We start from the raw sequence: 14,375 nt of genomic DNA, 5'->3' as shown, positions 1-14,375 counted from the left end.
CACTACTTCATTCCGTCAGAACGAGTCCATAATATCCCCTCAGCTGAGCTCAATCTTGACCCAGTGACCTGCACATAATTGAAAGCGTTTATGTGAGCCTACCTCTCCAGGACATGTTCACAATGGATGGCTTTGGCCTTCACAGAACAGGGCAACGCGCTAATGTCTGTAGATGTTCTTAAGGTTACATTTCAAACAAGAGGCTCATTATTCATGACTCAATGGGCTCTCTCTAGTACACCATTGGTTCCCAACCTTTTTATACCAGCTCAGAAAATATTTGGCTCTCCAAGTACCACCGTAATACTAATAACTGATGTTAAAATACAGGAGCGTATGCCCTTTTTGTTCCATCATCCTTCATGCTCATTTCAGCACGGCTGGATATCCTATTTCAACCATTTGCTTGGTCAGAAGAACTACCTATTAATATAAATATTTCATTCCACCTCTTTTGTGGAGACTCCTCTGTGTACCAGTGTTACAAGTACCAGTGGTTGGAAACGTGGTAGACCATGCAGGAACCCCTGTAGTAGACCATGGAAAGTCAAGTCAAGTCAGGTATGTTTTTTGTAAAGGGGGATGTAAAGACACACTCATGGTTTTCAACATGACGTCCCTCCCCCCCTCAACAAGTAAAGGTGTGTATCACAGACCTTTAGAAAATACACGTGTGTTTAAACCATTAATACCTGAGGATTCTACAAATGTCTTCTAAATTCTTCTAAATGTTTTTCTATATCAGTGATTCTCAAACATTTTCATGTCAAGGAAGGACCCTCAAAATGATATGTATTTGGCCACCGACCCCCATCTCAAAATATTTTGCTCCAGAGACCCCCAAAAGCAAAGATCTGAGTTAAAAATGTTGGCTTTAAAATGTATAGGCTATATTCAAAGATTTTCAAAAAACAAACAAGACTTTTCAAAAAACTATGAGCTTGTATATCTGACTATATTTTATTTTATAGTATAAAACAATGCTTTAAGTGGTTAATATCAAAAATTACACAGATGCTTTCCTAAGACGTATGACAAACACAATTTGCATGTTTATTGTTTAGTTGCCTGGATGTGAGTCTCATAAGTAGCGATCACTTAAGTACTGCTTTATTGTTCTCCTCTTTAGGTTGTACACGGTTTCCGTGTCATCGCAGGACAAACGGCCTGACAACGACGCAGACATTGAGATGTGAAACGGACAAAAGGACTCTCCTCTTGAGAGAGGACATTATTGTGACCCCATCCCCCGACCCCTTTATGCCCGCCTGCACCTGACCAATCACAAGCTGCCTGTCGACTGCTATGACAACAGCTGCTCACCTTTTGTTGGCATTTGTCACCCAGCGTCGCTGTATGTTCACGTCCACATTGGATGTCTCTCTCTGTTCCTCACAGTCTTTTTTCCCTTATAAAAACTGTACGTTGACATTGGCCATTTCTCTGCCCATCACTTGCAGAGTAAGTATTGTGTTGCTGTTGCATAAGTGTACACATGTGTACACAGACACGCATGCACGCACGCACGCACGCAACGCACGTGACGGTAGAATCTGTTCTCCTATATGGTAGTGAATGCTGGACCCTGAAGCCAACTCTGCAGAAGGCTCTAGACGGGAACGTGCTACACCAGAATGTTACGTGTAGTGCTCAACATCAGCAAGAGTACACATGTTACCAACGAGAATCTGTATGCAGGAATATTCAGGGTGAGCGACAAAATAGCAGCCAGGAGAATGAGAACTCGCAGGACACTGCCAAAGACACCAAGAGCTGCCAGCCAGCAAACTGGTGCTGTGGGAACCAACACATGGGCACCGGTCACGAGGACATCCCATACTAACATATGTGGATGTACTCAAGAAAGATGCAGGAGCGCAAAGCACCAACGAGCTGGTCGGATGTACTGTATGGAGAACCGGGATGACTGGAGGCGACGATGGAAGGCTCGTCTGAGGACGACCTAGAGAGTTTCACCATCTTTTGAGCTTAAGTACACTCATGATGTCAAGTTACAGCACTTTTAGATACCGTTACATGGACTGAACTATGTATTCTTTGTGGTGTTTCACCATCTTTTGTACATCTTTTGTACATCTTTTGTTTCAATATTTGGGACCATTATTTAAAACCTGTCCAACTGTGTCCACATCCTGCCAGAGAACAGTATATCTTTTTTTGTGTGTAATTAGAAAAACGGAATAATAGGTGGGTTGTTTGAGGGCAGTACTCTACCATGCTCAGCCTATAAATACAGCGCTGAGTTTGGTCCAAGTTTCATGTAGGCAGTAATGGAAAGCAGTACGTAACGTTTGTATATCCAGCAAACAACAAAGTAGAACTAGAAATAGTGCCCTTCCGGGCACAGGTCTCCACCAGGTTATCCACAGATCCGTGCAGTTAGAGGTAAAAACACTTTTCGGCCAGTTATAGCGCCACCTTGAGGCTGAGTTGAAATTGTTCATGTGGCATTTCGTCCTCGGCCTAGTGGGAATGTGGGTGCACAATTTCACGGAAATCACGTGATGTGTTCATGATTTGCAGCATTTTGTTTGAAACTGAGCACTCCTGTGAACTTTGGAAGCCAATCTTAACCAATCAGGATGGAGTCTGATAAATCTGAAAGACCCGTTTCGTTGAATGGCTCTAGAGAGACTGTGTACCAATTTGCGTGATGTTTGGACAAAATCTGTAGGTGTACTGTGCAAAAACTTGTTTTGCACAAAGCGGCCTCCTGGTGGCGCTATAACAGGCCGTTCTGGAAAGTTTGGGGCAGAGGTTCATGGTTGGCATCCAGGGAGTGTGTGTGCAAAATATGGCATGGAAAAACTTGTTTTGCACAAAGCGGCCTCCTGGTGGCGCTATAACAGGCCGTTCTGGAAAGTGTGGGGCAGAGGTTCATGGTTGGCATCCAGGGAGTGTGTGTGCAAAATATGGCATCGACCGGGTTAACGGTGGCCGAGATTAGCTGTTCACGGACACACGGACACACAAACGGACGGACACACAAACGGACGGACACGCGGACGGACGGAGTGCAAAACATACTCTCCCCACATGCCTTCGGCCTGGTGGAGACAACAATGTATTTAGAGAACCACGAAGATTGGATAGGATGCATAGACCAATAATGAAATGGCAGAGTAAAGCCCTATCTTCACAAGATTACCTGGGGACCTCAGGTATTTGAGATGTTAAGCCTAATGTGTTTTGTGCAGCACATTCTCACAAGACATGCATGATCTGACATGATCCCACCCGGATATGAAAAAATAAATAAAATAAAATCATTCGTATTGAGCCTTTTGAAAGATTGAAGAACATGTAATGTCATTACTGCCATGCATGATGTCATCCATCTCACCATCTTTTGAGATTGAACTATTCTGATGGATTTCAGCTTGTTATATTATGTAAATAGGTATCCATGCTGTGTAGTGAGATGAGCCAAATTTGGACTCAAAATGCTGTCAAAGCTTTCATTTATTATCTGATGCAGTCTCCAATTATCGCCGGGGAAAGAGGCAGAAAAACGCCTGGAGAACGCAAAAACCCAATTTATACTTTGACCTTGGTAATACTTGTCCTCTGGGGGCAATACAAGCCAGCTTGTTCTTTTTTTTAGTTGGCACTTTCCATTAGGCCCACCTTTTTAGTCTGTTGGCGCCGGCTGTTAAATTTACGAACCCATCAACTGCAGATAAACATCAACGTTACCGCCCCCTAACAATAGAGGCCACTGAATTGCGTCCATATAAAATTGATCATACCAATATTTTCGACCTTCAACATGCAAACCTGAGCAATTTGGTTCTGCCTGCCCTGACGTCCAGTTCTGTCCCATCAGGTTTGGCCATGATTATCAAATTCTGGTTCAAAGATGTATTTTTTTGAGTGGTGCAACCACTACAAAGAACAGCAATGTCCGTGTTCACCTATGTGACGTTAACCTACCTATGTGACTATGAGCACCAGTAGGGGCGCTGTTGTGCCAGAAACAGAGAGAGAGAGAGATAGTGCTGCACTGTTGCCTGCTAATGAGAGAGAGAGAGAGAGAGGGGAGTTGCACCACTCAGTTCACACGGGTGTGATTTTTTTTCAAATAATTGTACAGGTTGTTGTGTCTTTTCGTACTCTACACTTGTGGTTTGTATAGATTTAAAAAAAATGCACTGCACCCTAGGAACACATGCACTCAACTATAAAGATCAAAGATCAACTATTGTCACACGACAGAAAATATGCCACAGTTGTGCAACGTGGTATAAATGAGCCTTGAAGCGCAGCACACAATGCACACAATGTTACTCTGCACACTAAATAATGTTGATGCTTTTGGCTTTGATGTGTCATACTGTAGTTAAAGTCACGAAGTCCCTTGCAGTACTTTTTGGAGCGGTGCCTCCACTCCATTACACAGCTATGTGTGTCCGTATGTACAGTATACGTGTGTGTGTGTGTGTGTGTGTGTGTGTGTGTGTGTGTGTGTGTGTGTGTGTCCGAGCACAAAAAGCTGCAACACGGTAACTTTCTCGACCGCTTCGGACGTGGGTGGTGCGCCGGAACTGAGCCGGCCCCGTGGGTGCGTTCCTGGGGGTCTGGATGTTCCAGGGACCCCCACACGGTACAGTTGCACCACTCACTTCACACAGGTGTGATTCTTTTATATAGTATATATTTAAAAAAATAAATAAGGTTTTCAAAAAACCTTAGGTTAGATTTTAGAAGGCGTTTTTAGAATCGGCCTCAGGTCTACGATGACCAAAACTGTCTTCTAGTAAGATTTACACAAGACAGAAAACACAAATAAAAACAGAATGGAAGACGAGTAAATGTGCTGAGCAGCAGTGGTGGAGGAACTCAAAATGATTACTTAAGCAGCAATACCACAATTACAAGTAACCTCACAAACAACTGACAACATCTATCAGCTATCAAAGTATAAAATTGTGTGATAATAATCTGGAAAAAAAATCCAATATCCAATTTGGCTTTCTGAGACAGCTAGCAATATGCAATGAAAACAATCAGCAAGCTTCTTTAAATACAGATTGATTATTGATTATTATGTTTTTATTTTTCTTGCTGGGCCGCTTGCAACCATCAAATCCTCAGTGGCAATGTATCTATGAGTCCATTATTTACACTCGCAGAGGAACATTCATGCTGAGGATTTAACTGCATGTGACTTAATGCTTTATTGTCACCCCTGAACTTCCTTAATTGTTTGTCAGTGCTCTGTGCTGTACAGAAGTAGTGTTTTAAACATTATTTTTGGCAGGCTTCTGTTGAGATCTGCTACCTTTGTTTTTAAGTGAAACCTTTTGTTTAGTTTTGTTCACTTTTTTCAATGTTTAGGGAGGGACACAGTCGTAACATAGTTTTAAAATAATAATTCTGTCATGTTTGTCAGAGGTTTTGTTTTGAAGCTTCTGTGGACTTTACACAACGAGCCCTTTGTTTAAACCACTGGTCTCTTACACAGTAAAATCCCCAGTGTTAATAAAACTAAGAGATGAAGTCAATTATTGACTGGTTAAATTAACATTGAGGATTTAACTTAATGTGCTAGACTCTGTCTTTTGGGTATTTTGCGTTTATCCACCAGCAATACAGTGCATCGTGTGCTTCTCTTATTATTGCTGTACATTTTTACTAACTTTACTTTTGCTCCATCACATTTTGTTGCTGATTTGTTGTTGTTTGTAAGTTTACAAACTTAAAGCACAGCATTCTTTAGAGATGGGGTGCCGTGAACCCCTCCCCTAAACATGATCATCAGGTGTTATAATTATGTGGCCACACCTACCAGTTCATTAAGTACAGCCTACCTGGTTTTCACGTGAAGCTAACAACAGCTAACAACAGCTGTGGGCTGTTGACTGTTTATCATACAACGTATGATAAAAAAGTGGAGGGCATGATTGTAGTGTCTGCGTCACTAAAGCAGTGTATTTTTGGGCCTTTTGACTCAAAGGCTTTCAGGAAGAAACCAAAATGGGAAGACATATTTGACTATTATAACCACACTTAGAGTATTAGAGTAATGTTAATTCCATAGACACAAAACAGCACGCCATTTTTAAGTCCTTGAATGCTGTGCTTTTCCTGTTTCTGTGCGTTGAAAGATGTCAAAGACAAAAACATGCACATGTACATATATATTTTTCTACTCTTTGTTTGCTCTTTTTTGCACTCTATATTCTATTCTGTTTGCTGTGTTTTTACTGTGTTTGCTGTTTGATGTTATATTTGCTGCTGCATTGTCTAAAGGAAGCCAAACAAAAATACGTTTTATATGTACCTGTACACAAGATGTAACAATAAAGCACAACCTTGAACACATGGAAAACAGAAGACAAATTAGTAGCAAAAATTATATATATATTTGAAAGAATACTATAGTTTAACTTGAATCATGAGTGATGCCACTGGCATGTTTATGCACTCGCAGGTAGCACATGGCCCACATTTTTAACGTTTTATTTAAAAAAGAAAAGGAAAAAGATCCTGCCTAACTGTAATATAATTATTCTTAATCATTTCTAGCGAGAATATCATACTTGTGTTGAGATTTTATAGACACACACACACACACACACACACACACACACACAAACACACGCAGAAACTAAAGTTAAATCCTTGTGATGACATAAAAGTGAATCTCAGGTATAAACAAATCCACAGAGCTTATAGGCCCTGTAGGCCAGGTTTGGGCAATCAATGCTGAGGTGTCAATCCATCCCCTCGGTGGAATTGTCTACTCTATAGGTTGTCACAGAGAGAGAGAGAGAGAGAGAGAGAGAGAGAGAGGTATTTGGATGGGTGGGGTGGGGGTAGGTGCAGAGTTTTTGTCTAAGGAAATATACTGTATTCATAAGATGTTACTATACTGAACAAATATATATCCGTTGGTATAACTTTTGAATGGGTATAAGAATCACATAAAACTGCACACGGTCAACTTTAAAGGGATACTGGACATTTGTATTATGTCCTTTTTTGCCAGCACTTTAATTTTGTTGGTAAACATTTATATAATATTAACTGTTGCAGAATGATGACTGCTGATTATTACAATGGAAATGAGAGTGAAGGTGTGGTCACATCACTGCTACTGAATGCCTGAGGAAGCTTTTGACAATGGAAATGTTGCTTGAATGTAGTGGCTCTCATTCTTATCTTAATTGGGCGAATGAGAGCCCAGGTGTCTAGATATTCTTATAGACTTAACCACTTGATCCCTTAAATTTATACTTTGTCTACGATGGTGTCATGTGATAATGTGCAAGCTCACAATTAGCAGAGCAACGGATTATGAGCTTGTGGGTGGGCTATTCTCATTAAAACGATTTCTGAAATGTTTTGAAAGTTTGGCATGACATGCCTAAAATACAGATACCAGATTTCTTTAAATGAAGAATGTCATGAAAGTAGCTCACCTTCTTGGACCCTATTGTTCCCATGTCCAGATGATCCACCTACTGATAGGTCTGCATGGTGGCGTCTGAAATCAGTGTGGGGGCTAAAACTGTGGAAACATTTCGTAGATAGAAAACAAAACAAAAAAGCTATTGGACTACGACTACCAATGCAAAGACTTTCATGTTGGGATGGTGATATGATTTGTTTCCAAAGCAGTGTGCGCAAACTGCTTTATGGTATGTCAGCTGAGGATTTATCTGCTACATACATGAGATGGATGCCAGCTAAGATAATAAATAATCACACACTAAAACACACACAATAAATGTTAAGTTAAAGTACTTGCTTTACATCACACTGCTTTGTCTGTCCAGTGTATTCCCGGTTACCACAACGCACTATCGATCGCTGCATGTTGATGATCAAACATTTGTCATGTAACAATCATACAATCAAGATGATAAGTAATCTCACACCTTTTGTCCAGCAATGTATACTGTACTGTCTGGTAGGGTTAAATTCACATGAAATACTGTACTGTATGTGTTGACTGTACTATTCCAGTGAGGTAATTGCATTGTTCTATACTCCCACGTGTCACATTTACTGAATAAACCTCCACATGATGCTATACTGAGGGCTTTTTGTCCAGTTGTTTAGAATTGGGGAAGTAATTCAGCACCCCCTCACCACTGCAAATGTGTTGTGTTCTGTAATGTCTCGGATGAAAGTGCAAATAAAGGTATGATATTTAGATATGAAATATGGTATTTTTTCTGTTTAGTAGTTCTGCTTTCAATGGTTTCTTATTCTCTTCAAGTAAAATAATTGTGAATTTAAAGCAGGGGTGGCAGTGGCTTAATGTGCGTGTCAAAGTGTCCTTGAGAAAAGCACTGCACCTCTCCGCCTGAGCAGGAAGGAGCCTCCGCTGTGAATTTGTGTAACGCATACATTTTAGGGATGCTCCGAACAGGTTTTTTGGGACCGATATCGATCACCAATTGTTTTTCTCATGATCGGCCGATACCGATAGGTCCGATACCGATACTGATCTTGTGAAATGTTGCAAATTTTAATATTTCAAATGTCAAAACTGTTCCTGTGTGTGTGGGGAGGAAGGGGAGGCCTGTCACAAAAATGCAAAATGATGACTCTATATCTGATTGACATTTATACCCCTTAAATGGTGTAAAAGATCAGTTTCTCCAGGTAAATTGCAGGATAGGGTAAATGCCGAGTGAATATCGGTCGATTTGGCCGATCACCGATCGCTAGCCGATTATCGGAGCATCTCTAATACATTTGCGGTGAATATGGTTACACAGTTGAGTGGGCGAAAAGACTACACAAAGTGGTGTATAAATGCTGTCCATTTACTGTCAGTAGCCAATCCTTACAGCTAACAAGCTATAATGAGACCTGTGACATTTAATCTTTAAAATCTTTCAACTTAATTTTGTCCCCATATTGACCCTTTATCCTGGACAACAAGAGGTCGGGTCTCTCAAGAAACAAATGTGCTGTTACTGCTAAAGTGAACACTAAAGCGGAAGTACCTTATCTCAATTTTAGTTTACACACACACACACACACACACACACACACACACACACACACACACACACACACACACACACACACACACACACACACACACACACACACACACACACACACACACACACACCCTAGCCCCCAAACTTTGCCAAAGGCTTAAATGATGACATTTTATTAAATGTGATGTTGTTATTTTGAGGTCTTCTACCTCTGTTTTTTCTTCTTTTGAGTGGTGCAACCACTCCAAAGAACAGCTTTGTCCCTATGTCCCAACCTATGTGACTATGTCCCTCTTTCCCGATGTTTAGAGTACCAATAGGGGGTGCTGTTGCACCACTCGCTTCAGACTGGTCAGATTTTTTTTTTAAATTATATATTTGATATATTTTTGATACTGTTGTTTTATGTCCCGTTGTTACAGTATTTCAAGCTGTCATATGTGTGATGTCTTTTTGGTGTATTTGGAGTACAGACCGTTAATTACACCTGTAATCTACTAGGTCTGATCCCTAATACATTTATTGGATATTATGCCCTCCAGGGATACGCTTGTTTCTTATTTGTATAATTGTCCAATATTTATATGTTGCCTCAGTCAGTACACCCTAAAGGTATTCAATTTGTATTGTTTATATTGCCTTTCTCTACTGCTTGATATACTTTGTTGTAGCTGCATTTATTCTGCTTGGTATTAAAATATTCCTTTTTATCATGGAAAAAATATACCACCTGTACTCACCTGTGGGCGGTCCCTCTCCATGGTAAGGGTTTGGCGCGGGGCACCTGATTGGCCCTCACCGATCCCAGAGTTGTGCTTACTTGATTGTTTGTCAGTATTTTCTTTATGCCTGATGAATTAAGGTCTGAATGACTGAAACGTTGCTCAATAAAATAATGTAAGTGAAGACAATGTGAGGGATCCCATTTTTGAGTAGTGCAACCACTCCAAGGAACAGCAATGTCCGTGTTCACCTGTGTTCACCTATGTGTTCACCTATGTGATGTTGGTTAATGAGCCATTGACTATGAGTACCAGTAGGGGCGCTGTTGTGCCAGAAACAGAGAGAGAGATAGTATTAGTGCTGCACTGTTGCCTGCTAATGAGAGAGAGAGAGAGAGGAGAGGAGGGGGGGGGGGGGGGTTGCACCACTCAGTTCACACGGGTGTGATTATTTTTTCTACTGACATCCACCAATGAAATCTTTGTTGAAGACTTGCGCTGATAAAAAATCAATTGTTACAATTTGGGGAAATATGTCATACTGGAACATTCAGCAGCATGATCTGATTATGGAATAGGTCGTAATGTCATATTCTATAGCCTGGGATAAATATTCTAATAGGACATGGACACTTTCACATTTAGCCTGTCAGAGAGCAGCCTAGTGCCCTGTTGTCACACAGGCTACACAGCTGCTTCATATTCATTGAGGACCATTGATCCAGTTAGTGTTGAATGTTTTATCATTGGTACATCTATATGCACTGTTGAACTGTTGAAGGACTGCAAATATTTTAATTGATTAATTGTTTGTGGGTCACCTGTGTCTCCTCCTCAGCATCTTGTTAAAGGTATACCACTCATTTTCAACATTTTACTGTCATTAATATACCTTAGAGTTGTTGCCTGTTGTCTGTGTTGCCTAGAACTGGAGGCAAGAAAACAAATCAGTAACATCATGAAGTACATCTCAGTGACATCACAAAGATGTACTTCATGGGACTTGAGTGGTATTCCCCTTTAATGGGAAGGTGCCAAGTGTTGTGGAGGAGGAGGGGTGTTTGGTTTCATAGGTTAAGATAAATGTTGTTTTTGATTGTCTCGTGAATATGTGTGTGTGCCCAGAAAGGAATATGACTTTGATTGTAAAAGATCATGTCATTGTGTAGAATAAGTCATGGGCCTTGGTTAGTCGTATTTGAGTTAAATGAGTTGCCAATTACTAATTATCATGGTTTGTCCCACGACTCCCACCTATTATAAAATGGAGGTTCCAGGTTCAGGCCTCTTTGTTCAGGCTTTAGAAAGTTGTGCTTGGCCTATGCTATAGGCTAAGGGAGAGCTGCCAGGGCTTTTAAATTCTATATCCTATATTTTTGGCCATTTTCTTTTTATGTGAAGTTGTCTTCTCTTCCTCCTAGGCGCACTGTGGAAATATGGACTGACTTTTTATTGGTGTTTTGTGAAGGTAAATAAAAACCTGCATTCCTGGACTGGTCTGGTTTTTAGAGCCTTGGTCAGCCTTTACATAGCCTATTTTTTATTTTATTTTATTTTTTACATTCAAAGGCACATATGAACAAGATGCAAGTTTAATTACAACACAAAAGAATGGGAGGAGGCCCTGGCCTGGAGTAAAGTTCAGCCATGCCGTTAATTGGCCAACAGACATTGGTGTAATGGTGTTTGTGCTCAATCACATCTAAGTTACTGCAATCAAGGTTTTTGTTGAGGGATTGTCAACTCGAGGGAACTTGGATACCGTCCAGGATGGATCTATGGGATGGATGCAAGAAGCAGCCATGCCAACAGGACTGAGAGGTAACACTAATAGCCTATCTGTTTGTCTGCATTTAGTGGTTGGTGCATCAGAGAGTAAAAGGCATAGCCTATTGCACATTGTTTGGGTGAACATTTGACTACAGTGATGCGATCAAGGCCTTTACATATCAGTTTTTATTAGCTGGCCGGGTGCCCACCGGCCCTTGTCAGCCATGTGTATGAATGACTTGTCCCCTAAACACTATTTTATTTTACATCCATCCAGCAAAAGGTTTAACCTGCAGTAGCCTAAAAATAATTTCTGTTCTTCTAAAACCACAGCCCAACAAGCTCATAATTTTCTTTCAGTATTGAGGTCTTTATGCCCTTGCTACCTTGTTCCCATGGCCACTCTTCATTTTGACAAACTGCGCCATTGTATCTTTAAAAATGTAGCTAAGTGGTTCTGTGTCTACATTCTTACAACCTATCCCACAGAGCTATTTGTAGTTTATTAATGATGACAATGGCACAATGTACACAGTTCTAGCTTGGAGAGTGTCAACTGTTCTATTAATATATTACAGTATTGTAGCCTTTAACATCTCTTATCATATTTTATGATAATATGGTGTGTGATGGGGCAGATGTATTTTGAATCCTACAGTGTACTGCCACTTTGTGGTCAGTGATGTGAACAACAAGTAGCAGTGCTGCCCTGGTAGTGGCAGCAACATGGGGCTGGCAGTCAGAAATTTGCAGATCAAAGCTTTCATTCTTCTTACATCTACTGTCCATCAGTCTAATTGGACGTGAGAGAGACATTAGGGTACGGTATTGATCTCACACTATCACAATGTTCAGCTATTTGATGCAGGGCAGTCCGACAGGCAAAGTTTATATTAGCAGGTAATCCAGGTATACAACTGCAGGTAGTCTTAACTTGGTGTGTTTCTGAAATGCTGCAGAAGTTGTGCTGAAATGAAAATAAGTACTGTAGCTATTTCCCACAGTGCACGCCACGGCCATGGCATTGGCCTTGCTTGTTCGCTCTAATTATGGTTACAAATAAAGTGATAGACTATAGACTAATAATAATTAACCTGATGTATTGGCTGCTGTGGAGGAGCATCACACAATGTGCGTTGTAAATACATATAGATTACAACAACCATCTAAAATCGGCAACAAAAGTTCGGAAACCTAACTTTGGGCCATTATTTCTCCACTTTTCCATTCCTCAACCAGGTTTTGTTGCAAGTCATCCAACGTGGTTCTGTTGGTCAATCTACAGTAGCACGTACAGCATGCCCAAGCTGATCCCACAAGATTTAAAATGGGTTGAGATCTGTAATCACGGCAGGCCATTCCATCCTTGATCCTTACAATCTATACCTTGTTGTAAAGATGACTAATCAACGATTAAAATTATGTAAAATACAATACCAATTAAAGTGGAGAGATAATGGACCAAAGTAAAGTTTCTGAACTTTTGTTGCTGAGTTTTACGATGAACTGAATGTACATGCAAGTGTCTTTAAGGACACTACTCCTCCTGGTTGCCCTTTTGCTCTGACCCCCGAGCTGCTTTCTACAAGCTCACAAGTCATTGTGAGCTTGTAGATCAACATTTTGAACGTGAGCTCGCCCATCCATGTCCGTTGAAACTCTTTCATATTCAGCAGCACCAGTTTGCTGTTCATTCTGGTGGAATGTGTTGCATGGAGGTCTAAAGGCCTGCTTTATACTTGATGCACGCTGGTCAGGTCAGCAACTATAACTAAGGCTTAATTCATAGACTAGGAAAGGAAACTCAAAAGAACAAAGTGGAAGTAGCTTCACTAAAAACGCAGGGACAACGCTCCACATGCCCCAAACTCTTCTCCCTTCTGGCTCCAAAACTATGGAATGGGCACTTCCCATTACAATCAGAACTGCAGCCTCACTCCCAATCTTCCGCCATAGTCTGAAAACCCACCTCCAGGCTCCATCATGGCCCGTAGCACCCAGACGACCTTACAGGCATATGCAAAGGCTCAACTTATGTAACTTAGATAGCACTAGACTTAGATAGCGACTTGGATAGCATTTTATACAGACCTATAGCATTTTATGTAGACAGCACTAGAATAGCATTTTCTGTAGACATAGCACTTGTACAGTTTCATTATATAGATATTCCACTGTTACGTTCTTAGCTTACGCATGTACGTTTTATGATAACTGCTTAGTCTGCTTGTTATGTACAGTATGTGATGTATTGCCATGCTATTTTGTTCTTGCTTAATGTGAGTCGCTCTGGATTAAGAGTGTTTGCTAAATGCCTAAATTGTAAATTGGTTCCCCATAGAAGGCTTTTTGAAAGAAAGAAATTGGAGAAGTTGCTGAGTAATGGGAAACCTCTAGGTGGAGCTAATGCTCTTTAGTTTTTTTTGGTCTAAGCTACACAGACAAACACTAGGCCTACAGTAAGAAACCACAGCCCCTGCATAAGTAATCACATCTTTTGATTTACCTCAACAGTAAATGGAAGGAAAAAAACGTTTAATCTGCAAGCACAGACAGAATCCGTCAACACGTTATAAGCCTGTAGATTGGCTATAGAAAGAAATAGACCAACTACAGCTGAGCCAATGGATTGAAAGGTTAAATGTCTGAAAATACACATAAGCACGAATCCAACATATTCATAGAAAGGATTTTGTAAGCAAAAAAAACAAAACAAAAAATAACCAATAAGACGCCTGAGGGCGAGAAGCGACCTAGTTTGCGTGCACTGCCACTGGCCAAATATGGAGCGTGTCTTGAGTGTACAGGGTTTGATGTGGTCAGATCAACTTATGGAATGTCAGAACAGGTCAGCTCCATACATGGGGATCTAAGGGTGGCAGTGGGGGCAGTGTCTTGA

General features: G+C 40.8%; 1 protein-coding gene across 1 annotated transcript in view; it reads left to right on the top strand.

The window, feature by feature from the left end:
- opn5 (opsin 5) overlaps positions 1-1,196 on the top strand; it is a gene marked incomplete at both ends in the record, with an annotated part of 17,564 nt that extends 16,368 nt beyond the window's left edge. The window contains one exon of the mRNA XM_083790520.1: positions 1,130-1,196. Coding sequence (XP_083646646.1) covers positions 1,130-1,196 — 67 coding nt within the window. The remainder of the gene's footprint in view (positions 1-1,129) is intronic.
- Positions 1,197-14,375: the final 13,179 nt, after the last annotated feature.

Source organism: Protomyctophum parallelum, assembly GCF_964188405.1.
Source record: "Protomyctophum parallelum genome assembly, chromosome: 19".
Taxonomy (NCBI): domain Eukaryota; kingdom Metazoa; phylum Chordata; class Actinopteri; order Myctophiformes; family Myctophidae; genus Protomyctophum; species Protomyctophum parallelum.
Note: the sequence above shows the minus strand (reverse complement) of the source record. Positions and strands in the feature narration are given on the sequence as shown.